At 34.9% G+C, this 27,271-nt stretch overlaps 1 protein-coding gene across 1 annotated transcript in view; it reads right to left on the bottom strand.

The window, feature by feature from the left end:
* ARHGAP15 (Rho GTPase activating protein 15) overlaps positions 1 to 27,271 on the bottom strand; it is a gene marked incomplete at both ends in the record, with an annotated part of 604,948 nt that overhangs the window by 510,498 nt on the left and 67,179 nt on the right. The window contains one exon of the mRNA XM_084254031.1: positions 16,890 to 16,977. Coding sequence (XP_084110157.1) covers positions 16,890 to 16,977 — 88 coding nt within the window. The remainder of the gene's footprint in view (positions 1 to 16,889; positions 16,978 to 27,271) is intronic.

Raw genomic sequence — 27,271 nt, 5'->3', positions numbered from 1 at the left:
GCATTATACATTCTACAGTCCCTTTTGACTAGCTACATAATCACATAACCTAGTATCTTATCCTTCTGCAGTTATTTCAAAATCTATCAAATTGGCCCCAAATAAGCACTGACCACATATTTGTTAACTGTTGAACAAGATTTTATGATGTGACTGGAGAATTTCCAGATTAATTTTGTTGCATTAATAAGTAATAACAAACAACACATCTCAGAGTGGTGGTTTACCAAATGAGAAATATATAGAAAATAAAAGCACAATATTCCAATTTACATTGGACTTGAGTGGGAACTGATCTTATAGCATAAAATATGGTAGAAAAAGCTGAAATGATTTGAGCAAAATTCTAGAAAATAGATATACTGACTTCAGGAAGCAAAAATTAAGATCCGTAGATAGATGTATTTTAAATAATCCTAATTAGTTTGTTTTTAAAAACTAAAGCAGAAAGACCTAGGCTTGTAGAACAACTTAAGGGATTAGGCTTAATTAGACTAGAACATTTTCAGTATTTGAGCATTGCTAAACATTGGAATAAGTTGTTCAGCAAAGTTATAGAATTTATTTGGAAGACAATCAAGATTTTATTCAAGAAGACTGAAATTAAAGAATCCTTTAATAGAAAACATATTTCTGATTCTACAGTTATAAAACAAGAAAAAGTCTGCTAATGAACTACATGATGCCAATGGATCAGGTTGTACATCATTATAAAAATATACTTTTTAAAACTTGACTGAATATAGATTTAAATTTAAAAGTGTACATATCACATCACTTCCGGGGTTAACTTAAAATAGAAATGACAGATTTTAAAATATTTAAACAGAAATATTTAAAAGTTACTGCTTCTGGACAATAAAACATGCAAGTTTCTTTGTTGTAGCAATGTAAAGTCATTAAAAATTTATCCCAGTTCTTATCCACTTCTGATTTTTATTATTCTCTTATTCCTTCATTACCATTTCCCAATAATTGCTGACAAGGTATTCTCTCTATAATGTATTTTTCTGACTTAGATTAAACTTTTAGGGTTATGTTTTTCCCATTTTTTTCTTTATGGGGTATTTGGGGTCTCTTAATGTTTATTAAGAAAATATCAAAGGCCCAATGCTCTTTTTCTTGATGGTATTTTCCATAATGAAGACTGGGCATGTATGAAAGTAACAAATCTTTGGGCCACTCATCCTCACACCCTTATTACTAGATATGGCCAAAAAAGAAGAAGAAAAAAAAAAAACACACAAGGCCCAGATCTTATGAAACAGGTTATTAGCTACCATTTTTTATTCTGGATTAATTGCTGTTTCAGAATATAGACTCCAAATGTCCTTATCAGTTTGAAACATGAAACACAAAATCTGTTTAGAGGAATTAAGTTTTACCACATAACTAGTTTTGATTCTGGAAAATCATTCATGGAGGAGGATGAAATTCACTTATAAATTCTCATTTGGACAAAACAATTTAGAAAAGAGTGCTGAATGGGTACCTGATCTTATTAATGTCTAAAGTATGGCCGCTGTCAACACAGAAGAGGATACTTTGATTGTAAGATGTGGGTTTTATGTATATGAATATAAATGATGTTAATAATAACTGAAATTGTTTATACAGTGAAATTTCTCAGTACATTACAATACCACACCAAACCCGATTTTCAGAAAAGCAAAACTTTGTTAGTGATTTAGGGATCTACAATACTCTATGTTTTTTTTTTTTTTTTTTTTTTGGTTTCTTGAGGAGAAAATATTCTCTCCTTTTCAAGAAATAAACAACTATTGCTTTTATTCCTGAATTAAAACCTTGGTATAAAATAAATACATCTATTTACTCTAGCTGTATACTGATACTATCTTACATGTATAGGCACAGAAAATCTAACTCAACTCGGCAAGGTCAGTAGCTTGGGTACATTTTTTGATGCCTCTGATGCCCCATATGTCCTTCCTTATAGCCTCATCCAGTCGGTCCACCTCAGCTGTGTTCCCCGTATATCACCAGCCCTGCAGGCTTGGGCCCATGTGGCCCCATTTCCTGAAGATGTCCAGTCTCCTTCTTGGAATGTTGTTAGGTCTTTGCTACAGATTTCCACAGTAAAGACAGGCTCTTGACTGGACAATTATTTCCCTGTTTGAATCAAGTACCATTTGGAGAGCATAAAATGTGCCTTTCTGAACATCCATTCTATAGTGTGCCCAGATTCCATATGATGCTAGCAAGTGAAGACTCTGAGGAGTCAACTTTACCCAAAGAGAAAGAGAAAATGGGAAGAAAAAAGGCAGATAATTTCCTTTTCCTTCATCTTTCCCTACTGCAGATTTCTTGAAATTTACTCCAGAGTATATTTGCAGCTTCTTTCCAAGTGAAGTGGTATGCCTGCCCTGTGATAGTCTTGCCTCTTTGAGGCTCACTGTGTATCTAGGTTTCCAGTGGAAACCAGCCATGTCCAGGGGGACACAGCCCTTCTACTACTTCCCTCATTTTTTTTTTTGCTTATTTCCTTTTTTTACCTTACTACCATACCATCTTGAATTTCTGCATCCCGTATTAAGCATGGGCATTTAATTTGGGGCCTCATTAACCATGGAGAGCCAATAGAAGTTACTATTCCTGTGGCAGAGATGGACAACTCTCCATCAAAATGTTTACTATGCCCTCAATTCAAGAATGTGCTGTTGGCACTGGGAAATAATTCCCCATTGGGACACTCCCTTCCCCCCCCCCAATTCCTTCTACATCAATATATTACTACATTATTTACTCTCTTTACAAAGACATGTGACATTTCTAGACAAGTGGCTTTTAGAAAGCATGTGGCCCCCTCAATGCCCTTTTCTTTTCCTTCATTTGCCACTAGATGTCAGGACCAAAGATGGGAGAAGTAAAATGTAGCAGAAAACCGACCAGGAATCTCTTTAGACTGCAATATGAGGAAGAAAGGAGACTGTAGAAATACTGAATTGTATTTGAACAGCAGGTAGTGTTCTGTTACTGTCAAATCTTTATAATATTGCTAAGAAAAGGAAGATGCAGATTGAAGCATGCAGGGTTTTCCCCACCATCTGAAAGAAGAACATTCCTACATGGTATGATTTGTTGGTTACTTATTGGGTGTGAGAACACTATTACTATTAGTTTATACAGAAAAAAATTTTCACACTTCCAGGTTAAAAAAATAACCTACTATATTATACTAAATAGGAATATTATTTTAGATAACAAGGGAAATATGTACTATAATTAATTGGCATGTTGTTGTGTATTTGAATTCAATTCTGTCTGGTTTCAAAGCCTGTGTCTCTTAACTGCATATTCTGTTGCTTCATGTCATAATAATAATAACAACAGCAACAACTATAAGATTTAGTATCTTTGCTATGGGCCAGACATGTTGCACCAATTTTCTCACATAATTTCACAATAGCTCTATGAGGTAGGTACTATTATTTGCTCCAGATTATAGTTTCAATAGCCAAGGATTATAGCAACTAATAAAATGTGAATTTGGAATTCCTAATTCAGTGGTCTGACTTAGAAATCACTATTTCTATCTAATGGGGTCTGCTGCTTCCAAGAACATTTTCATATAGTAATGGATTCTTAAGAAAGACTAAATACATATATTCTGCAAATTAAAAAATGACTGTGGAGTAAAAGTCCATTTTCTCTCACAGAAATGCAAGCTCTAAATCAAAAGCATTACATTGACCAAAATGATAAACCACAGAGAGTCAAGCTTCATAATTAAAATAGTTTTCTGAGACAGCCTAAGGTGAGGTTTATTGGACAGTAAGCTCTTATCCATTTATAAGGCATCCTATCAATTTCATAGATTTTTGTGGTTATTAAAAATTATGTAAGATACAGAATTTATTGTGGTTAATGACCAAATCTTGAGGAAATATAACCAGAGAACATGGCTTCATTTATACTAATATCGATCACTTGGTTTCATATTTTTCTTCACAAAGATTATGTTAATAAAACACTAGAATTTAATTTCCTTCCTCACCTTCTTTCCATATCTACCTGTCACCCTCTATGTGTTGGGCTGCCTTTTTTTTAATTTTACATATACAGTGAGGTCATATGATGGTGTAATCTATGCCTACACTAATAACCTGTAGCAACGATAACCACACTGACATTTCCAGAGCACTATCGGTATAAGAATTAAAATATTAAACAGAAATTTAAAATAACTTTATTAGGCTAAGGTTGGTAGATCTATTGTTTTCCTCACCATTTTTTATGATCTTTTTGAGCAAGAAACTGAATAAGGACTTAACACTCACTTTACAAGGATAAAATCATTCCATATTCATTTTGCACAGAATACTCAATAATTCATGAATAGCTTTCTGATTGAAACTATTTTCATCTTTTTGTTAAATCACATCATTTTACCCCCATAAATAAGTCCATTTTGTTATAAAGCTATGCTACAGTGAGCGAGCATTAAATGTATCACATTATTTAATTAATGCTTGTGTTCATTATTTGCTATGGAAATAAATAATATTAAAGAAGTAAACAAATTATTTTAATAAGACCATCTATATTACTTTTTTATTCCTTTGGTTTCCAACGTTACAGCTGATGAGTGGTTTGAAAAGTTAACAGTTTATTAAATGCCTTGGAAAAGTTTTCTAGCATTAGAAATTTACCTTTTTCCCTCTGATTAAAAGAATAAATACAGTGTGAAGTGAAGAAAATAAAAGTTCAAAAAAGCAAGTGACACATATAATTAACATATAGGTTCCACTGAATTTATATGAGCACACTGAACCTATGAAGACATATTGAACATACTGTATTCAGAATCAGTTTAGGGGAGAAACATTCCCTAAAATGTTCATGATGCTTTTGAAGTTATGTTAAAAGTGACACTACGTTTCTGAACACTACATGATAAATATAATGGACCTGAGTGATGAGAGTAAGGTCCACTTGGTCTGATTTGGAGTGACTGTAGAGATGAGAAATGTCCTAAAGGAGAAACAGACTGCAAATACAGCACATATATTGTGGAACCACATGAGAATATGCCAGATTTGCCGCTGGTGCTGAGCAAATCAGCTCCCATGGTGTTAGGATGGCATAGATTTACTTCTTTTTCAATGAATTACCCTGCTAGCTTACTTTGCACTAGAACCTCTTCAAGAGTTGTTAGGCTGTTAACATACCAAAAACACCAGATATTATTAAAATATTTTGTAAGTTAAAGAACCCTGTGCTGGGCCTCCCTGGGCGCAGGCAGGTGAGTGCAGTGCTGTGAAGCTGTCCGCAGCCTTTGCAGGGCAGGTTCGATCCCAGCCGGCCGAGGAGATACCCACATGGCACATCAGACCTCTCCTGTCTGGCCTGCTGCTCCCCTCAGCAGTGTATTTCACTCATTCATTCTGATGGACTTTTCCCCACTCTGTCTGGTGAATCCTCTCACCCTCCCCCACATCTGGCCTGTACCCCCAGTTCTTGAATGCATCAATAAATAAATCTTTTTTTAAAAAAGAAGACCCATGCTTTACTAAATATATTGATCCAGCATGATGACAAACTTAGCCATTCTGCTCTTTGTTAATAAGAGCACAGGCCTTATTGAATTCATTTATTTCCAAGAATTGTTGAACATCTCTCTCAGACAATTTATCACATCCTACCTCTTTTTATTAAAAATAGAAAAAAATATACCTTAATTCCCCAATCCTGTCCCTGAGATCTCTGAATCTTTTTTAATTTGAGGATATTTATTACAAAGGTCTCCATGTTGACTATAAAATGAAATCTCATGATTTTGTTCAAGGTCTTTCACAAACTGATTCCATGCTAATTTTCTAAAGTGTTTCTAAAAAAAAAAAAATCTAATTTCCAAATTAGACAGTTTGCTGATCTGTAATGTTGTTCCTCAACTTTTTTTGAGGTAATCTTCACTAACAGTGCATCCAGACAACTTGTGGAAGAAACAAAAAAATATAATTTGATCTAGGGCACACCCACACTAAGCTCGGAGAGCCTCCATTAAAACTGTTTCAAGAGCAGTGTCTAGCCCACGGTGCATGGGGCAAGGCAAGAGATTAATACATAAATGTAAATTAAAGCATTAAATTAAGGAAGCAATTTCCCATATTTTTACATTACTTATCCCTTAGTTCTATGTAAACTGTCTTTTCCCTCTATTTGTGCATCAAAATTCTATGCATCCTTCAAAAAATATGCTCAAATGTCACATTCTCCACTATATTTAGAGTCCTTTTCTATTGGAAGCAATCTCTCTTTCCTTTGAGATACCATAAAAGTAACCCATGCCTCTGTTTATATAATTTAAAACAACTATCAATGTCTATTTTTATTACAATTATTCAATTTATGGGCATGCTTGCTATTTATTTCTAGACACTCAATGGAAATATCTCAATCTGATTCATTTTGTATTTTTATAATATCTAACAGTGTCTTAAATATCAAGGATGCTTAGTGATATTTTCATAATGAACAAATGGAGAGATACATGGGTTTAACATTACTTGAAAACATAGTTTCCTGGGGGAAATGACTACCTATAAATAAAGCTATGGTACCTCAACAGGTGTTTTTATATTTTTATCACTTTAATTATATTTTATTATAATAAATCTATATATGATTCTTATCTCCTCTAGCAATTATAAGAACCTTGATAATAGGGATAAGTACTATTCAGCTGGATATCTCTAAGAATTAAAAACATGTGTGACACCTATTAGAAGTAGTTACTTATTCAGAGAATAATTTAAGGATGCCTTAAATTACAGAACTTCTTCCCCATGAGGCAATCTATCAATGGGCTTTGTTTAACGAAGAATTCAAATTTGACACATTCCATGGCTAAAGTCAAGTATATATTCCACATCAGGTAGAAATACTAAAACTACAAAGCATAGCAAGTACCTAAGTGGCAAGCTGTAATTGAAATACTGGAATCTGTTGAAATACTTCATTTATACTTAAATGAGAAAATGTACTTGAAAAATGCAAGGGGTATGAATCAAGGCCTCAAAGAGTAAATCAAACCAACAATTCTTATTTCTTCAGGACTTCTCTAGAACCCAATGAAACAAACATTAATGCAAGTGTGTTTGCCCTATAAGTGTTTGCTCTTGGACTAAGGAAGATGTCACCATGATCCTGGAAGAATCATCTTCCTCTCTTGTTTTTACTTCAGTATATAGCTAGTCCTTTCAAGACATGTAACACCTGGGGCATACTGCTATCCAGTATTAATTTGTTGAAAGAAGAGAGGCAATGTACTATTCTGGGGAGATTACTAACTCACCTTATTAAAGATTTGGCTGGCAGCAAATCTCAGTGTCTTCGCGAGTCTTTTTTTATTTTTTTGGTTGTTGTATCCTATTTTCCTACTGATCTGAAAGATTCATTTCTTTTCAGCACACAGACATTGCCCATTCTCAGTTTTATGCCATTGTTCATATTTTCACTTCACTGGAATTCCCTGCCTACAAATCCCTACATATTGAAATTATAACCATCCTTTAAGACCCAATTCAAATCTTTCACAGATGTGAGTTATCCCTTCATTAAATCTTGAAAATCTCTTATTTCATTTTGTAAGTAAAAGACATTGCCCATTTTGTAAGTAAAAGACATTACCCTATTTTTTGGCAAAGATGCTATAAAGACTATATCTTGATTATAACGCTAAGCCTTCTATGTAGCCCTAACGAGCAAGCTGTTCATTGTAGGATTTCAATACATGTTCTTATGAAGTCTTTCCCACCAAGGCTTATATAAATAGCACAAACTTGATTAACTAAATGCATATTTAAATGAAAGTGAGGTAGACTGCACTAAGAAACTATGCTATTTGTATCACCTCTCCTACTGAAAACAATGAAAAAAACTGGATAAAATATTTCTTTTGAAAATCAGCTGAAAAAAATTTAAAAGTTGAAAGGATAGTGTAAACCGTCAGGGTAAATATTATTTGGGGGGTGGGAATACAAACATAGATGGGGATGCTGCATTTCAAAGCAAAATATTTCTACATTGCAGGAAGACTTTTTTTTTAAAGATTTATTTATTTTTATACAAGAACTGGGGTATAGGTCTGAAGTGAGGGAGGATAAGAGGATTTTCCAGGGACAGAGCAGGGAACAAAATAGGCAGATTGACTGAAATACATTGCTAAGGGGAGCATTGGGCCAGACAGGAGATGTCTGCTGCACTATGTGGGTATCTCCCTGGGCAGCCTGGAATCAAACCCACGCTGCAGAGGAAGTGGACAGCTTCATAGCACTGAGCTCAACCCACTGTGCCACCAGGGAGGCCCAGGAAGACATTTATTTATACTACACATTTAAAATTTGATCAATTAACTTTACAGCATGGAAAAGTCTTGTCTGAGAATATATTATAGGATAAAGGAGAAACAACATTATGATTCCTTTCTCCAATGCCAAGAGACTATAAAAAATGATTGCCGGGCCTCCCCGGTGGCACAGCAGTTGAGTGCTGGGTTGCGAAGCTGCCCACAGCCTCTGCAGCCCTGGTTTGATTCCCGGCAGCCAAGCGAGGGTCCCACATGGCGCGCAGACCTCTCCTGCTGCCCACTGCTCCCCTCAGCAGTGTGCTTCATCAGTCTGCCTGTTCTGATCTCTGCTCTGGCTCTGGTGAATTCTCTCACCCTCCGGCACTTCTGACTGTACCCAGTGCTTGTATAAATAAACAAATAAATCTTAAAAAAAAAAAAAAAAGATTGCCTTTGTAAATGAACAATGTAAAAAAAGAAATAAAAAAGGAAAGTTAAAGAATAATTTTTTACCTGAGAAACTGTAGAACATTTTTAACCGTCTTATTATGTACATACAAGCTGAGAATTTTATACTGTTAACTTAGATTGAGCTAATCAGTCACTGAGATTATTGCAGACCCTTAAAGAGAAACGTAAAACACTCTGGATTACCTTATATTTTTCCCTAGGCCTCTCAAATCTCCTGTAATATTTTCAGTAACAATGATTATCACACAGTCAAAGATTATGAGACAAAACAACAGGAGTGAGGACAAGCAAAAAGAAACTGACAGACTTCAGAGGTTTGGTAGAGTAACGAGAAACAAGACACAGCATAAAACAACTATACTTTAACAAAATGACAGACTTAAAAATATCTACAGAAAACAACTGAAACAAATACTATAATAATATAATAAAGTAAAAAGAAAACACAAACTTGTATAAATAAAAATTATAATAACTGAAAAACAATGTTTATCATAAAGAGATTGAAATGAGGAATTTGAAGATGAATCAAGATAAATTATTTGGAATGCAGTTTAGAAAGTCAGCAACTTGAAAAGGAGACTATAAACCATATTTAGGATAAAGTAAGAAAATTTAACATAGGTTTAACTAGAAATTTTGAAGAAAATCAGAGAGAGAATGTAAAAGAAGCTACACTTGCAAAGATAATAATTGGGAATTTTCTAAAATACAATAATGACAGTAGAAAACAATTTCAAAACCCCCTTACTAGAGGAATTTCTCAGAATATGCTTCAAACTGAAGGAAAAAATGATCCAAGAAGAAAGGTCTAAAGTGCAGGAACTTGGCAAATAATGGACAAATGTAAATCAACATTTACTCTACAAAATAAAATAAATAATATGTAATGGCAATTTTTAAAGAAAAAAAGAATTGAAATACCTGAGTAGAAATAGCATACACATTGGAAAGGGGATAAATAAATAAATAAATAAATAAAAATAATGATATTTTGAAAGAGGGTAAAGGGCCTTGGTCTTTGATAAGCACCACTGTTGATGTGGAACCTTCTTTGAATCAGGCTCCATCTAGCTTTTTACTGCCCTGGGGAGACTTCTAGGAAATGAGCAGTAGCCCCAAAACACCCATTCACTGACTTGTGATCCATGACTACAAAAGAACATAAACATCCGGTTCTCTCCTTATCAATTATTGGGAAAGAAACAGGAATACCAACCGCAAATTATTACAAAGACTCCACATTACAATAATCTGCCAACCAAGCCAAAATTTCAAACAAATGACTTAAGCTTAGTTAGAACACTCCTCTATTGAAGCCTTGAAAATTCCCCTATGCTCTGTCCCTAAAGGAACACACCTTGTACACCCACATCAATTTTCCTATTCTCAAATAAACACTTTCTCCTTCTCAAACAAATGTCTGTTTATTTCTATGTTGACATTACAGTCCAGACAAACCACTAACAGAATATAAACAAAGTATATAGCTAACTCTTAAACTAGTGAACAAGAGAAATAATGGGAAAAAAGAAAAGAAAGAAAGAAAACCAAAGGCAAGTCATAGAGAAAGGAGAGCAAGAAACAAAAACATGAACAACAACAAATCCAAAGTGTGACAATAAGGGAGAGAGGGAGGTGGCCTCAGAGGAAGATCTCTGCTTCACTCCTGGGAGGATAATCAAAGTTAGCCCGGAGGACACTGGACTCAGAGTATCCTGAAGGGTAATGTGGAGACCTCCTGGACACTGGAGACCAACACTGAATGTGATAAAGGACACTCATGAAATTTAACTCTATACAAAAGTATTAGGCTAAGTTAAGCACTTTGAATGCCACTAGGCCAGGAACCTTAAGCGCAAGCCTACATGTTCACGTTTGGCTGGCATCCCTGAGGAGGTACGAGGCATTTGGATATGGACATGCACCTTGAATGTAGGAGAAACGTGTGGAGGTGCTAGGGTGAGTGAACAGCGAGGGTCAGTGAAGAAGGCAATGCATAGATTGGTGCCGCCTTTTCTCCAACCTTCAGGGTCTGAGCTGATACTATGAAGCAGCTAAATGCCCAGATCTCAGACTGTAAATGCTCAGATCTCAGACACAGGTCTGGAAGCCCAGAAAGGAGGGCTAGCATCAGTGCACCTATGTGAACTGCACTCTCACCACTTTCATTAGTGGCTGGCCCCTCCTGATCCCTCCCCAAACCCTGACTTAGCACTTGCAGATACAAATCTCTCTAACATACTATACCATCTGCTGGAAAAGTGAAAGTTCTGTACCTTGAAGACACTGGAATAAACTAGCAACCTTGAAAACTCCAAAATGGAGGGACGGAAAATATAATGTAATGTATGACACCTTAAATCCTCAAGGGATTATTTCACCACATAGAAAAAGTAAGTCTCCAGAACTGAACCACAAATACATGGAATATCTTTTCTGACTCTTAGATAAAGAGTTCAAAATTACAAGGAACCAATTTTAGTAAACTATAAAATATACATGTAATTTTTAGCAGTTACTAATCAAGCACCTACATAACTACCACCCACCCTGTCAGCCCTCCAGAAATCCCATCCCCAGACAGCTGTCTCTATACATAAGAGTTTCTTCCCTCACCTCAGAGTTAAAATGTGTGTAAGTCATTATTTTATCACCTCTTATTACTGTTACCTATATATAATCCCTTTTAAAAATATAGCTTACTTTCTTTTGTTTTGGAATCATAGTATACATTTCCTTTGTTTCTTAAATTGTGGTAACATGAGTTTCAAACACTGTGTATGATTTAGAGGTACAGGATCACCATAGAGGTACAGGATCACCACAGGGGTGCACACACCATTCAGGTGTGTGTTTCCACCCCACACCAACAACAAAGGTACTGAAAGTCCTCCACATAGTCCAGGCACCTCCTCCCAACTCACTCTCTCCCCTCTTCCTCCCTCTTTGGTAACCTCAGTTCTGCAGTTTCATTTCTAGAATTTGTTATTGACTTGGTTTATTTGACCTTTGTTTTGTTTCTCTATATTCCACATATAAGTGATAACATATGATGTTTGATCTTCTTCTTTGACTACATTACTTAGCATAATTCCTCCAGTTCCACCTATGTTGTCTCAAAAGGCAAGAGTTTATCTTTTTATAGTTAAATAGTATTCCATTGTGTATATATACACCATAGCTTCCTAATCTACCCCTTTGTCTTTGTGCACTTAGGTAACTTCCATAACTTGACTATTGTAAATAGTGTTACAATGAATACAGGAGTGTAGATATGCTTTCGTATTAGAGTTTTTACAATCTCTGGATAGATACCTAGGGGTTGAACTTCTGGATCATATGATACATACATTTTTAATATTTTGAGAAATCTTCATACTTTTTTTCATTGTGACTGAACTGGTGCATAGTCCCACTAATTGTGTACAAGACGTTTCCCATTTTTCCACATCCTTGCCAGTATTTATTGTTTCTGGTCTTTTTAATATAGGCCATTCTCACAGGTGTGAGGTGGTATCTCACTGTGGTTTTGATTTGCATTTCCCTGATGATAAACATTTTTTCATGTATCTGTTGGCCATCTGTGTCTTCCTTGGAGGACTGGCAGGGTAGGTATTTGATTAATAACTTCTAAAAAATACATGTAGATTTTATACATAATAAAAATCATTTCTGTATAGTTTTTCAATGACAGTATTTTCAAATATTTAAAATGAGTTACAAATAAGATCATGTACAAACTATGAAGATATGTTATCTACTTTCCTTATAATCTAGGAAATCCAGTTCTGGGGACACCAATTGTTTTCAAATATTCTTCTTCACAGAAGGGCCGTCCAAGCTGTACCAAACTTTCTTTGGTTGGAGGTGAAATGAACAAAAGAGAACAATGTACACAGACAGAGAAGCGGGGCAGGTTCCTGTCTTGTAAAGAGGGTCTTTCGTTCTGAGGTTTTACCCCACCAAGATTTCAAATTGGAACATTTTATTTTTTTATTTTATTTTATTTTTTTTTGTCCCACACTTTCGAAAGTTGTGCCTTCATTGTTGTTTGACTCAAAGTATTTTTTAATTTCTTCTTTGATCTCCTCTTTAATCCAGTGGTCTTCCAGTAGTGTGGATTTCAATCTCCATGAAGTAGGAGGGCTCCTTGCTTTTTTCTCATATTTTATTTCTATTTTGATGCCTTTATGATTAGAGAAGATAGTTGGAATGATTTTGATCTTAATGTATCTGTTGATGTTTGTTTTGAGGACCAGCATGTGATCAATCCTGGAGAACAATCTGTGTGCAACTGAGAAAAATATACTTGGATTTTTTGGGGGGTGCAGTGTCCTATAGATGTCTGTTAAGGCCATGAGGCCTAAGTCTTTATTTAGGACTTAAGTGTCCGTGTTTATTTATTTTTTTTTTTATATATATTTTTTTTTTTAGATAATACTTTTTTTTTTTTTTATAAATTTTATTGTTATATTCCCCATACAATTGCAGCCCCCCATTCTGACCCCAATCCCTCCCCTCCCGCCCCCGCCCCCCTAAAAGTGTCTCTGGTTCATAGTTTTTTGTTGATTTTGATTTTCACTTTCTTATAGTTATTCATTTTCCTGGTCCCTTATTTAAGTTTTCTAGATTCCTGCTATGAGTGAGACCATCCGGTATTTTTCTTTTTCTTTTTGGCTTATTTCGCTGAGCATGATCCCTTCCAGCGCCATCCATGTTGCAGCAAATTGCATGTGTTTATCTTTTTTGAATGCTGAGTAATATTCCATGGTATATATGTACCACATCTTCTTGATCCAGTCATCTATTTTTGGGCATTTGGGTTGTTTCGAGTGGTCTAAGGCGCTGCGTTCAAATTGGAACATTTTAAATGTCCTTTCTGTTATAAAGTGAATGGTAGTAACTGACAGGTTACCCTCAATTATCTTTATTAAAAAGAAAAACAGAAAAGGTCAGTCTTTCTTTTCCTTAAATAGGTTACCATGGACCCAGTGTCTATGAATCTTTAACTTACACACAGCGGTGAAGTAATTCTCTGTCTATTTTCAAGGGGAGGCTGTTTTGATAAAAATGTGACTTAGATATGAACTAAAAGAACTTCAGTGAGAAAGAAAGATACCCAAACATAGGGTGTGAAATCAGGCATATTTTATGACATGTATTAAATGTGAAAGCTATAAGGATATAAGAGCCAATGGAGGAAGATGAGGACCCCAAGAAAATGTTTTTCTGCACGGAGGAGGTTATATTTGAGATTTAAAGGGATGGGTGGATGGATTCATTTCCAGCATCATTCAGGTTCAGATATAATATTTTAAGCTGCCCATAGATACATATTTTTCCATTTCTTTTATTGGTTTGCCATACCATGCTGGTGTTCCTTGAATTAATATATTCTCTCATACTGTAATTGTTTGTATCATTTCAAGTGCATAATTAATAAAGCATAATAATATGTTACAATTAATGCTATATTCTATAATAGGTATTCTGGAATATATATAATGCTATACTCTATAATAAGTATTATGGAATATATATTCTGTTATAAGACATTATAATGGCATCTAAAAATTATTTCACAGCTATTATATATTTTTTGTTTTTACTAATTTTATTTTTTACTAATTCTGTTGGCTCCTATCACTATCCCCATTTTACAGATGATGATTCTAAAGGTCAAAGAAGTTGAGTAACTTTGACAACTCCTAAGTGGCAAAACTAGAATGAAATCCCTTGTGATCCAACTTCAAAGCTCAGCTCCTAGCTACTTTGCTGCTTTTTCTTACCACCTCATTAACATTCAAAGATCATTCCTATAAAGATTGAAATGTCATTTACTCCTCTAAACCACACTCTGTACCAACTCAGGCAGTTTCTTCTGACCCCATGGACGAAAGGGCAGACTTTTCCTCACAAGCATTGTGAACAATACCAGGAGGTATAGAAGGGGTACAGGGAAGTTCAGAAACTTGAGCATAACTTTCTTTCAAAACAAAACCACACCATCTTTAATCAAGGACTGGCAATCATCATATTGTTTCTCTGAGACTAGAATTGGTAAATGTGGGCTATCCCACTAGGCCTTTAATATTTGGTTAGAAATGGATCCAAGAAGTTGACTAGCAAGACAATCCATGCAGTACAAACACAAATCTGCAATTCTTTTCTGCATTACCACAAAACACAGTTCCTGCCCTGAATTCACTTTGAAGACAATGAGTGCCTGGGAGAAACTATAAGAGCATTGAAAATGGGGCCAGAATTAATAAATAGCAACTGCCAAAAAATGTTAATGGATTTCTTCTAAAAGTAAAATCTATTGTCAGTTTAAAATTCCAAGTTTGAACTAGAGGCAAGCAATTAGTGAGTTGACTTGTAAGGTTTGCCTACAGTCTAAAAGGAGTTTCTTTTCACCTGTATAAAATTAAGCAGCTGATAATTATATCTCCTAGAGATTAAAATAATAAAATAAGAATAAACCAAATGCTTTAATTTGGAATCTAATCTCTCCCATTATCCCAGCATATTCACATACAGTTTGCTCCAATGGAATTCTTCTAACCCAGCAGGATGAAGATCATCTTCTCAGCAGCCAAACTCAGCAAGGCAAACGACTTTGCTCCCTTTCTGACTTCCCCCTTAGAACTCATTCAAAAGCCAGACAAAGGACCTGGGAGTGGATGGGAGTTGTTTTGTGCCTGGCCCTGAGGGGTACTTTATTTTTCTTAAAAAGATTATCTCAACCTTACTGTAGCCAACAAATAAAAACAAAACAAAATCCTAAAACAAATTTCTGAGGCAGTTTAAATTAAAAATACAAAAGACTGAGATATATTTTTAATTTATTCATAATTAGTTTACACATTGAACCACACCAGACTCCAAAATCAGCAAGCCACTTGGGTATAAAGGCTATTGCAATTATCAGGAGCAAGCCAAATGCTACCTTTTGTTCTTATGAAAATCTTCTCCTTTAAAAAACATCTCCTAGCAAATGATTTTCTATTTCCTATTTAAAGAGGATTACATAGCAAACACAACTAGTGGCTGGAAAGCAAAGAACTTTCCATCGTTTTATTACCTGCCAAATACAAATTAGTTCATTGTGGTTAACTCCTGCCAGGCGACCCCGTTCCCTGCTGCCCATCAGGCCGATGGGGTATGGCAGGTTGGTTCCTGCCTGCAGTCCTTCCCAATCAGGAGGCTGTCAGATATGCTGCTTACCCACTATCCTATCATGTGGCAGCTCTGGTGTTTGGGAGCAAGGTTTTGAGCTTGGATTGCCCCAGTAACTAGCTTCAAATTGCTCCTACTTACGATCACTGTCAAGTCTCTGTGGACTCACATGAGGCCTTCCTCCAGGTACAATTAAAAAAAAAAAAACTACAAATTTCACTTTGTAATAACTATAGGATACAGAAATTGTATTAGTCCCATTAGATGGAGTCATAGAAATATTCAGAAAGGTTAGCTAGATATAGTGAATGTCACATTTAGACTAAGATAAAAAATCACTTTGTTAACTTAGAGTGTTTCTTCATTGGTAACACCCTATATTAAGATGTCATTTATAAACAGTTTATTATTATTTATTAATGTGTGAAGCACTTTATAGCAAGCTAGATAACAACTTAAATTCATGTATTAAAGATGCACATACATGGTTTAATACAATTTACGTCTTATAATATTCTTTAAAACAGCTTCCCACAGTATCATCCGTTAAGCATTTATTACTAATGCATTTTATAACATACTTTATAATACATTATTTGAGCAAGTAGCTGCATTTAGTGATCATTTCATAAATAAGAATAAAGCATTTATAAATGGCACCTTAATTTAAAGTGTTACCTTCGCATTACTAGATAGCTACTCACCATTCATCTCATTTTGTGATCATTCTCCAAATGCACCACTTAATAAAACAGACACTAAGTTCTATTTTCCCTTCATCTGATTAAAAGTTTATTGAGTCATTGCCTGCATTTGCTCTCAGATGTTGGTAGCTCAGAGGCTTTAGTGTGATTTCTGATGAAAGCAAACTTTTAATTCAACAATATTTCTGTAAAGATTATAATATTAGAAACAGAGCATTACCTACCAGATTAGACCCAGCCTGTTGCTTGGATTCTTTGTGAAATTCAATTTTTTGACTAGAAAGCACAACCCAGGAAGTACTCCAGTTTTTCCTTAAGGAAAAAAAGAAAGGGGGGGAAGCATTATTATTTCAGAAAATATGCTATAAGCAACTTTTGGAATGAATAGAGGTTATCTCTATTTTTAACTAGTCATCTTCAAGTCTTCTCCTTTTTAAAGTCTATAGCATGGAATTTCGGTAATAATAAAGTCATTCTGTAATTTTTAAAGGTCATGGCATTTATAGTAAATGTTTCTCAAATTGTAGAATTTCCTAAATCTTGTTCAATTACTAAAAATCCATGGTACATGTGTACCATGTACCCATACCATTAAAAGTCCTTGCAAAATAAAAATAAGAATTAGAAACCCTCCCTTCATTGCTACTTCTCTTCATTGGTTTAGTATTTTCAGAGTCTGGAAAACCAACCAGCTAATGTGTTGTGCCTATTGCAAAATATTTTTTAATGTGGAATCTCACTAGAAATAAAGTATCACAAATAAAAAGAGTGAAATGTTTTCTCCCTTTTTGCCAATCAAATTGGCAAGAATTACAAGGAATAATACCAAGGGTTATTGAAAATGTGGAGAAATGCATTTTCTCATACAACTTTAGTGTGAGTGTAAACTAACACTCTTTTCTAGAGTGAATTATATATATATATATATATTTTAAATTCTTGAGAGTGTGTATATCTTTTTTTTTTTAAAGATTTATTTATTTATTTATACAAGCACTGGGTACAGTCAGAAGCGCGGGAGGGTGAGAGAATTCACCAGCGCTAGAGCAGGGAGCAGAGTAGGCAGAAGGACCGAAGTACACTGCTGAGGGGAGCAGCAGGCCGCAGGAGGGTCTGCGCGACGTGTGGGACGCTCTTCCGGTGGCCAGGGAGCAGCTGGGGATCGAACCGGTGCTGCAGAGGCTGCGGGCAGCTTCTCAACCCAGTGCTCAACTGCTACGCCACCGGGGAGGCCCGAAAATGTGTTTATCTTTTAACAAAGCAAGTCCATTCTTATGAATTTGAATTTATCCTAAAGAAATTATTTTGTATGTTGTTACAGCAATATAGATGAGAATAAAATCCACCATTCTTTGATATATATGTACCTACAGCATCAGAAAATATATCCATCACATATAACAGAATCATATAATGAAATCATGAACTATGCTATGGAAGAATATTGATATGGAAAGGTTTGAAAGCATGCCAAATACAATATGTAGTTTATAACACCATGCTATGCTTTTTACTAAGATTGTCCTTACTCATCATAGTCTCCTTCTGATTATTCTGATAGAGGAAGTTTAAATATGTCCTCAAATGTGCCTTTCCTGACTTCTACACACTTAATAAGAAATTGAAAATTATTTTGCAAATAAAAAAATGAACAGATGATAGAAAGCATTAATCTTTATAAAGTATCCTTAGTTTCTAGCAGTGTCTTAGACAATATATTATACATGTTTACATATATATGTATATATAGTATATTATACATATTTATCAATATACAATTTATCAATATATCAATTTATCAATATTACACATATTTATAAATATATGATTTATAAATATATAAATCAATATATAAAATATATCACACATATTTATCATACATGTGGACATGTGATACATAGATATATGCAATGAGTCATATATATTATATAGATATACACAATATATTTATATGTTTATAGAGTCAGTGACTGAATATAGGCATGGATAAAATGTTGGATATAACAATAGCTAAATCAATTGGTAAAATCATGGCTTTTGTTTTTCTTTTGTATTTCTTGTTACTTAACAAATTTCCTACATTGAGCATGTATTAATCAGCATTTAGAATATATACATATTTGTATTATGTCATGAAGAATTGCCTTTTTTAGATGGTAAAGCATCAAAGAGATAAATGGATGTTAATTTTTATCCATTTTATATCTATATTGCAGCAGTTTGTTTTGGCTAACACTCATTTCAAAATAGTGGAATTCAATTTACAAAAGTGGTTAAAAAAAGTTTACAGAAAGACTTTATTCAGGTTAATAGAAAACTACATATAGATATGTTTTAAATGACCACTGAAGATACTTATGTAATTTTTCTTCTCTTGCCTCTTAGAACCTACAGGCTTGATTGAAAGGATAGCATTGCTTCAGTAAAGTTAATAATATTTATAGCAATTGTATGGGGAATATAACAATAAAATTTATAAAAAAAAATAATATTTATAGCAAGAATTAGGTTGCTTTTATATGCCTGAAGCTTTCTTAATGATATACTATTGTGTTTAGAAACAAAAGCATGATAAACACAATGTGCATTTTCCAATATGCACAAATGAATACTATGTTACTGAACACAATTTTCTTCAAATGAAGTATAACTTTTTTCCATCAAAGGATGATGATGTAAAAAGCCAAAAATAAAATACACTTCCTGGGTGTTTTTCTTGCTTCCTACTAGTGGTCTATTTCTCCTATGAGGCACAAGCAGCAGCAAGGTGAAATAGAGAAGCCACTACCTTCTCTTTATGCAAATCATAATACTAATAGAGTCCAAACAGGGAAAAGAGAAGCATTGTAGGGACTGCTGGTTGGGATGGGGCATGTTCCACTCTTCATTTTGACAGCATGTGACCAGAGAGTTTAGAACACCGAAACATGGTGGGAGCCATATTTTACCTGCCTGTTGTATTTCCCACTCTATTTTTCATCTTTTGGCAGGAAGATACTATACTTTATTTGCTCCCTGTCTATAGCAAGCCCTAGATAAATGGTTCTGATTTGAATCTGTTTCTGATGCTAATCGTTTATAGAATGGGTTGGCATCATTCTTCCCTTCCTTAAACTTGGCAGTAGAACTGGTTGAAACTAAATTTGCATGAAATTCAATTATCTCATGGTTCTCTATTAGTTCTTTGAACTGCTGTGCATTGTTCCCTGTTAGGTGAATCTGAGGAACAAACCTAAGAGGGAAAGAACTGCAAATCTTGGAACCTTAGCGATAGGAATTACTCTGCAGTATATATACAATGGTATTTAATTTGAATTTATAAATTGCAAGTATTGTCTCCATGGAATTAGAATAAGAGTGAAGATTTTTCTAATTTGAAAATAATTTCATTTCAAAATGAAAAAAAAAAATGCCATTGGCCAAACTTTTGGATGCCTCAATTTTATTCCAGTTATTATACATTATTACTTGCAAAGTAATAGTAGATTTTGATTGCCTCACATAAGTTTCATTGTCTAGTGAAGCATCAGAGAAAAGATGATGAAGGTAATCATATATCAATTTACTAATGGAAAGTGAGACTGAGACAGTTTAGGTAAATTACATAGGCTACAATTTAGATCCAGTTTCTGTGGCTCTGAAATCTATAATCTGTTTACTACTTTGCACTGCTTTTTTTTTTTTAAAGATTAAGCACTATCATAGTTAAGAAAACTCTTCAATATCTTATTTCCACATAGTTTTGATTGAAATTCTCATGTCATAACAGTTGCATAGCTTGTAAAAACATATAAATCAGGTGGGCTCTCTTATTAACTATTTTACATAATGTTAATTAGAAGGCTTGGGAAAGACCAGCTACTCCCACCCTTTCTTCTTCCCTTAGAAGTTGCACTGATTGTTGCTTCAGAACTTAGGGAGACCCCAGGGTGAAATTCAAAACTGCCTCTAGTATGAAAAGAGCAAGAAGAGACAGAAGAAAGAGGTAGGTCATTCCAGACTGATTATAGGCAATTCAAATAAGCAAAGGAATTTTATCAAGGTTTATCGTAGGTGGTGGAAAGATGAAGAGATCCCTCTGTATCTATCAGAATTGTAAGAGTTTATGTAGAGGGCTGCAGTTAGGAATTAAGTCAACGTAGTCTCAGGAGCACACTGATCTCTCAGGACTGCATCCTTCAAGTGTTTTCTCATTCTAAATGGTGGGCACATTGTGCATAGTAGGACAGGGGAGAGAGATGAGGAGCCTCCAATTTCCCAAGTCCAGTTTGAGGGTCATCTGGTGGTCCTATCCTCTCAATGACCTTCCCTGACACTGATTCAAAGGAGTTGGATGATGGAGAATTTAACTCCTCTCATACTCTAGAAGCAGTCCTAACTATGGTGGGACCTTTATATCTTTCTGTTAGGGATTATTCTGGTCTGTGATGACAGACTCATCTGTCCTCATTAGGGAGCATAAAAGCAGAGGGAGTCAAAAGTCTCTAGTCTAGGATTGCCTGAGACCTCCCCCTAATGGGAACTTCAAATCTATGCCTTAGTTTGCAACCTTCCTCTCTGTACAAAGTTCTCTAGAAACTTAACCATTTCTTTTACATTATCTGTCCTATTCATTCCCTATCCAATAGGTTTGCTCCATTGTGTTGTCTCTATTTCTCAGGATATCAGTGGAATAGTTTTCTCACTCAGTTATTTGAACACACTGAGCCTTTTAGAAGGCACTATCAGTTCTGGAGGGGGTGTGAAAAGAATCAATTGGCAAGATTTTGCCCTTACTTGAACCTTTAATGTTTTTCATATGCAACCAATTCCTTATAGATTGCTGTTATTTAGTATATTAAGTAACAACTCAAAAAATGAGCAACTCCTATCATCTTAGAGGTCTTAGCCAGGAAAGATGAGTCTAGCAGTTTCTGGTGAAATTTTTAAATATATCTTTCTTGGATGAAGCTGTTTTCAGAACAGAAAGAAAATTATTTTACTGTCTCCCCTAGCTGCTCCAAAGACATGGATACCATCCTTAACATTTTGGCACGTTTGCAGTCCTGGGCATGCTATGAGGCATTTAGTAGGTACTTACTAAATTTTCTTGAGTGAAAAGAATACATGGTCTCTCAACTTTCAGACAGGTCACTCATGTTGATTTTTCCTGCTCTGTATTTGATATTATTTATTAGCAAGGAAAGCATCCTTCCATCTTTGCATTGCCCTTCTCTCTTCTTTAGTTCTCAAGAGTTTTGATAAATCATTCCTATCATTCTCATTTTCCACCATCTAATGTTATGATTTAGTATACTTTTTCTTAATTTATAATTCTAGTGGCCAATACTTGAACTTCTTCTAGAGATTTTCCTGATGATTGTTAATGAGATGAGCATTGGTCCTCACTGTGTGCTTGGTATGGCATCTGGTATTTGTGTGTACCAAATAGTGAATCTCTAAGTCAACAACAGGTACCTATTGAACTTCTACCACAAGCCAGACACAATTTCCAAGACTTAATATATAAAGGCAAATAAGGGACATCTCAGGGACTTTACTTCTAACTTAGGGGAGGGAGGCAATAGCCACAGAAACAAATAAATCTTCTAAACACCACTAGAAGCTAGGTATTAACCCATTTACAAATGAGAAAAGTGTAGCTTCATAAGGCTGCATCCTATCCTAGGGCATAACAAGTCATAAATATGGGAGTCAGGTCAACTCTCCTGGGCCATGAAGTCCAGGCTCATTCCTCTGTATCAAAGGGCTCTGGAGCACATGGCATACGGCTCCTCTTACTCATATTACCCATGACTGCAGAGTCTCATCATTGGCGCATAGAGGAGGAAATGAATCACTGTTATCAAAGAAGTACTTGGACTTTTTTCTCCTTGGAACAAGGTCATTTCTTATTCACCTGGGCTGAGCTGTCTGGGGTGGTTCTGCAATCCTGAACTGCAAACCCTTCTCCCTCTGCCTTCCCACATGGTAAGCAGGGAAAATCATCCATCAGGGGAACCAATGACTGACTTTGAAGTGTTTAAGAGTATTCCACATAGAGGTAAAAACCAAGCTGTTTAAGGCCTCCCTGGTGGCGCAAGGGGTTAAGATGCAACCTATGAAGCTGTCCACAGCCTCTGTATCAAGAGTTTGCTTCCCCAGCTGCCCAGGGAGCAACCCACATGGTGCAGCAGACCTCTCCTGACTCTCCCTCTGCTCTCCTCAGCAGTGTATTTCAGTCAATCTGCTTGTTCTGTTCCCCACTCTGTCTCTGGCAAATCCTCTCACCCCCCACAACTCTGGCCTGTACCCCAGCTCTTGTATGCATAAATAAATAAATCTTAAAAAAAAAAAACAAGCTGTTTGTATAGACTTAAGGATTAAGTAAGACACAGTTCAAGAAATATCTGACTTTGGTAAATCAGATGTCCCAGGAATAGGTAAGATGGTCTTTGTGCAAACTTAAATTTACTGGTAACACTCAGGGGAAGGATTGATATTGATGCTAGTGGTTCAATGCAGGGAAAAAATAAAAACCTGGAACAGGAAATTCAGGTGTTTCTTTCTTTCTTTTTTTTTTTTTTTGACAAAATACAAATCCTATGGGGGGGGATTAATACAATTAGAAAGGAAGTCAAGCTACATTCAAATAAGGGTAATTGTTTATTGTTTATAATTTATGAAGTTAGTGGGATATATTCTCCAAGTGAGACATTTCACAGAAGTTTCTTAAAATCAATCATGAGTGGTGACAGAGAGAACACAAAAAATCCCCCCAAACCAACAAAATTCAATAAACAGCTTGGTTTAAAACTCTTTGCATTCTACAAAATGGACACCGGATGGCAGCACATAATAACAGCAACTTTGCAACGGCTCATTTGAAGAAGCTTGGTAGAAAATGACCCTTAAAATATGCATTACCAGTATATGAGTCTGTTTGAGTTCTAGATTTAACTCATTTATTTGCTCTAATATCAAAACTTTATATCCTAACCACTCCCCACCTGTGTCTCTTTTAGATAATGATATGGTAGCAAAATAAAAAGTCAGGAAAATATATGGATTACTTTGTGAATTTCACACTTTTTGAGACACCTAACTTTGTTATCTGACTTGGTCACACTGGATTTGACTTGATTCTGCATGAGTGGGGGGAGTGTAACTGATTTACTCCAGTGTCGCTGAGTTTTATCAAAAAATCATTTGGACACTGACTCATTTTTAAATGGGTAATGAGTTTATTCTCTCATATCCTAAGCTTCTTGTAATTTGCCACTGCTAAAAGTAGGTTCAAGGATCACTGAGGTCCATATACATACTCTGTGTCAGATTGCATAAAAATGTGAAAGCTTTTGATATTCAAAGAGTTCTCAGTAGTTCCTAATTATAACACAGTGTATGAAGGAAACTGTAACACTAAAGTCACCTTTTACAAATTAACTTCTGTATTCTCTACTCTCCAAACCTTCTCTCTAAATCTCACTTTTGAACAGAAAAGAGATTAAGAGATTCAGTCTGGAAGAACTTACTAGGATCCTAAAGAAAAATTAAGTTCACCTTTAGGAGGGTGCTTTGGAATCACCTTCTAAAGCAAGTCTGTTCTGAGCAACAATTGGTAAAAAGAAGACAAAGAAAATAAGTCTAATAGCTGTGGACCTAGGGTAAAGTCGACACTCGTGGACGTAATCACTGCACTACCTTTACTCAAAGTCTTTCCACACCTCTTTCCTATCTTTTCATCCATAAAAACTTTCCATGCCCTTCTAAAAAGCAGAGTATGAAGCTGCCTGTGATTTGATGCAGAGAGCGATGGTTGAGACAGTGAAGGGCTGGCTTGAATAAAAATGTAAAGGGAAAGAGGAGGATTCTGAAATAATGAATATATTGTCAGCTACCTTTTATAGATTAAAGAACAGAAAGTAACCTTTTTACTGGGGCCTCACAGAATTTCAGAGAAGCCTTCCAATTTGAAGGATGGGAGTTCCCAAATGATGGAATTCTTCAGCTTCATCAGGAAAGTGGATCATATTTTCAACATTTTTAATTAAAATTGAAAGTTAAATTCAAAAAGTATTCAGTTTTTAATCCTGTCTGTGTATAACTAGGGAAATTTGTAGAACTTCAGTTGGAAATAAGGTTAAAACTTATGTTTCTTGATAAATGTAAAATATATCTAATGCATTTTCAGCTAAATTGTAGCTAAAAATATCTAAAGTATAGCTAGTATATAACTAATAAAATATAGCACTCATTTCATCAATTCCTGCTCATATTTAGGGATAATTCAAACTTATCTTAAAGAGAAAGAAAATGTATGAAGGAAGTAACTAAAGAAAAAGGACCAGGAGAAGGGGGATGAAGAAAAATAAGGAAAAGAATTAGATGTGGATGACATCAAATGAGTAGAAAACTTGTTAGAGAGTAGTAAAATAATATTTGTTATATGACAACTGAAGCCTATGATACTATTGATGATATGCAATAAAATAACAGTTTGTTTTTTCTCTTATCTCAAATGGCTTCAAACGATCCTACTTCAAAGAGGGCTAAATCCTGTGATGCAAACTCTACAATAAGATTTGGAAGGAAGGAGAGATTAATAGGAATGACCAAGTTTATGCCTTTATAAAATAGGAAGAAATAGCAGAGTCTATATTGAAGTATTATTTAAGTATTAGCAGCAAAGCATTTAACAAAGTGTTTGACAGAGTAAGCATCTATTAATATTGTTTATTAACTCAAAATTCATAAAAATAAATGCAAAGAAGGGCTATCATAACTAATTTTACATAAGAAATACAATTTATAGCAATTATGGTACACTGTTTAAGTGTTTCTAAATTCAAAGGAATAGAAACTGAAAATTTTTCAAGGTTATTGATGGAATTGATCATTTTGATCTCAGTGACAAAATCCACACAGATTCTTGGGCAAGTCATAACAAGAGTCATTTAAAAACTTTAAAAAAAGTCAATGTGATTTAATCAAGTAATCCAGGCTTAGCATTTATCTTAAGAGAATATGTTTTAATTACCAAGCAATAGGAGGTTCATTGCAATTCTAACTATATTAGTATAAAACTGGTATCAACTTAATCAAATAAAGAAGAGAGTAGGAAGAATTTGCTATACTATAGTCCATTAACCTGGTGGGGTATTATATGTTATTAACCATATTGATTTATATATATATATATATATATATAAAATGTTCAATTAGTAATGTGCTTATAATAAAATTTTGAAAACACAAATAATAAAGAGGAAAATTATAGAAGGGCCTCCCTGGTGACCTAGGGGTTAAGTCTTAGCACTATCACTGCAAAGCCCACCATGACAGCCTGAGTTTGATTCCTGGCCAGAGGCTAATCCACATGTCACAAGAGACCTCTCCTGTATCACTTGCTGCTCCCCTCAGCGATGTATTTCGCTCCGTCTGCCTATTTTGCTCCGTCTGCCTATTTTGCTCCCCACTCTGTCTCTGGTGAATCCTCTCCCCCTCTCCCCACACACCTCCCACACCTCTATACAAAAATAAATAAATAAAATCTTTTAAAAAATAAATAAAATTATGGAAGAATATGGATTAAAACTAAAGAGTCCTGACCACTGAGGATTTTCAATGGCAAGGTAAATAGACAGTGAAAGACTTGAAGGAGATATTTGCAAAGCCCAAAGTTTACAAGGTATTTCTACCTAGAGTGTATGAGAAATTCTCCAAAAACATAAGCAAGAAACAATAAAAAAAAATTACACATAGACCATTCTCCAAATGCAGAGCTTAAATGATTGCAGAACTAAGCTGCAATACCAATCTAAGCAATACAGATAAATGCAATACTAAGGTAACATTCTTTAGTCATCAATTGCATAATAGAATGATACATATAGTGCCACGGTCTCATGAGATTGTGATGCAATGGGATCTTTGTACACTGCAGAGAGAGTACAGGCTGATGCCCTCATTTAGAAGAAAATCTGGCAACAGCACTCAATGGATTTATAAATGTGTGTACCCTCCTACCAAGCAATCCTGGTATATTCCCTAGAGAGAAGCCCTAACTTCAGATTCAGAAAGCAACATTTCTGTGTGGCTATAGCATGTTGTTTGGGATGGAAGTAATTAGGGACAACTTGATGTCCACTCCTGGAGAACTATGTAGAATTTGCAATTTGCTTTATGGCCAAACTGGCAACAATGGTCAGTAGTTAGAAGAAATGAACTCATTTTAAATATAGCACAACAGATAAATAACCGAACACAAACTCTGAATGTAGTAAAAAACAGAATGAGGTTTATAACACAAAGGATTTACATAATTTAGAATAGTTTCTCACATACACACAACTACATGCTGCTTTCTAAATGCCACACATGTAGACAAAAATAAATATATATGGAGAGTGGTTTAATGAACACATGTTCTAGAGAGAATCAAAGTGAGGATTGGAGATTGAGAATATAATCCAGCAAGAGATCTTGCCAAATTGATAATATGAGGTGATAATATGAGGCCACACACTGAAAGAAACAGTGAACTTAATTGTGTGTACCTGAGGTTAAATTAAAAAAAAAGAATTAAACTAAAATGTATATAACTTTATAAGAAAAAAGTTAAAGG

This window comes from Talpa europaea (genome assembly GCF_964194135.1).
Source record: "Talpa europaea genome assembly, chromosome: 1".
In the NCBI taxonomy this organism is placed as follows: Eukaryota; Metazoa; Chordata; class Mammalia; order Eulipotyphla; family Talpidae; genus Talpa; species Talpa europaea.
The sequence above is the reverse complement of the archived record's forward strand: the minus strand, read 5'-3'. Positions and strand labels throughout refer to the sequence as shown.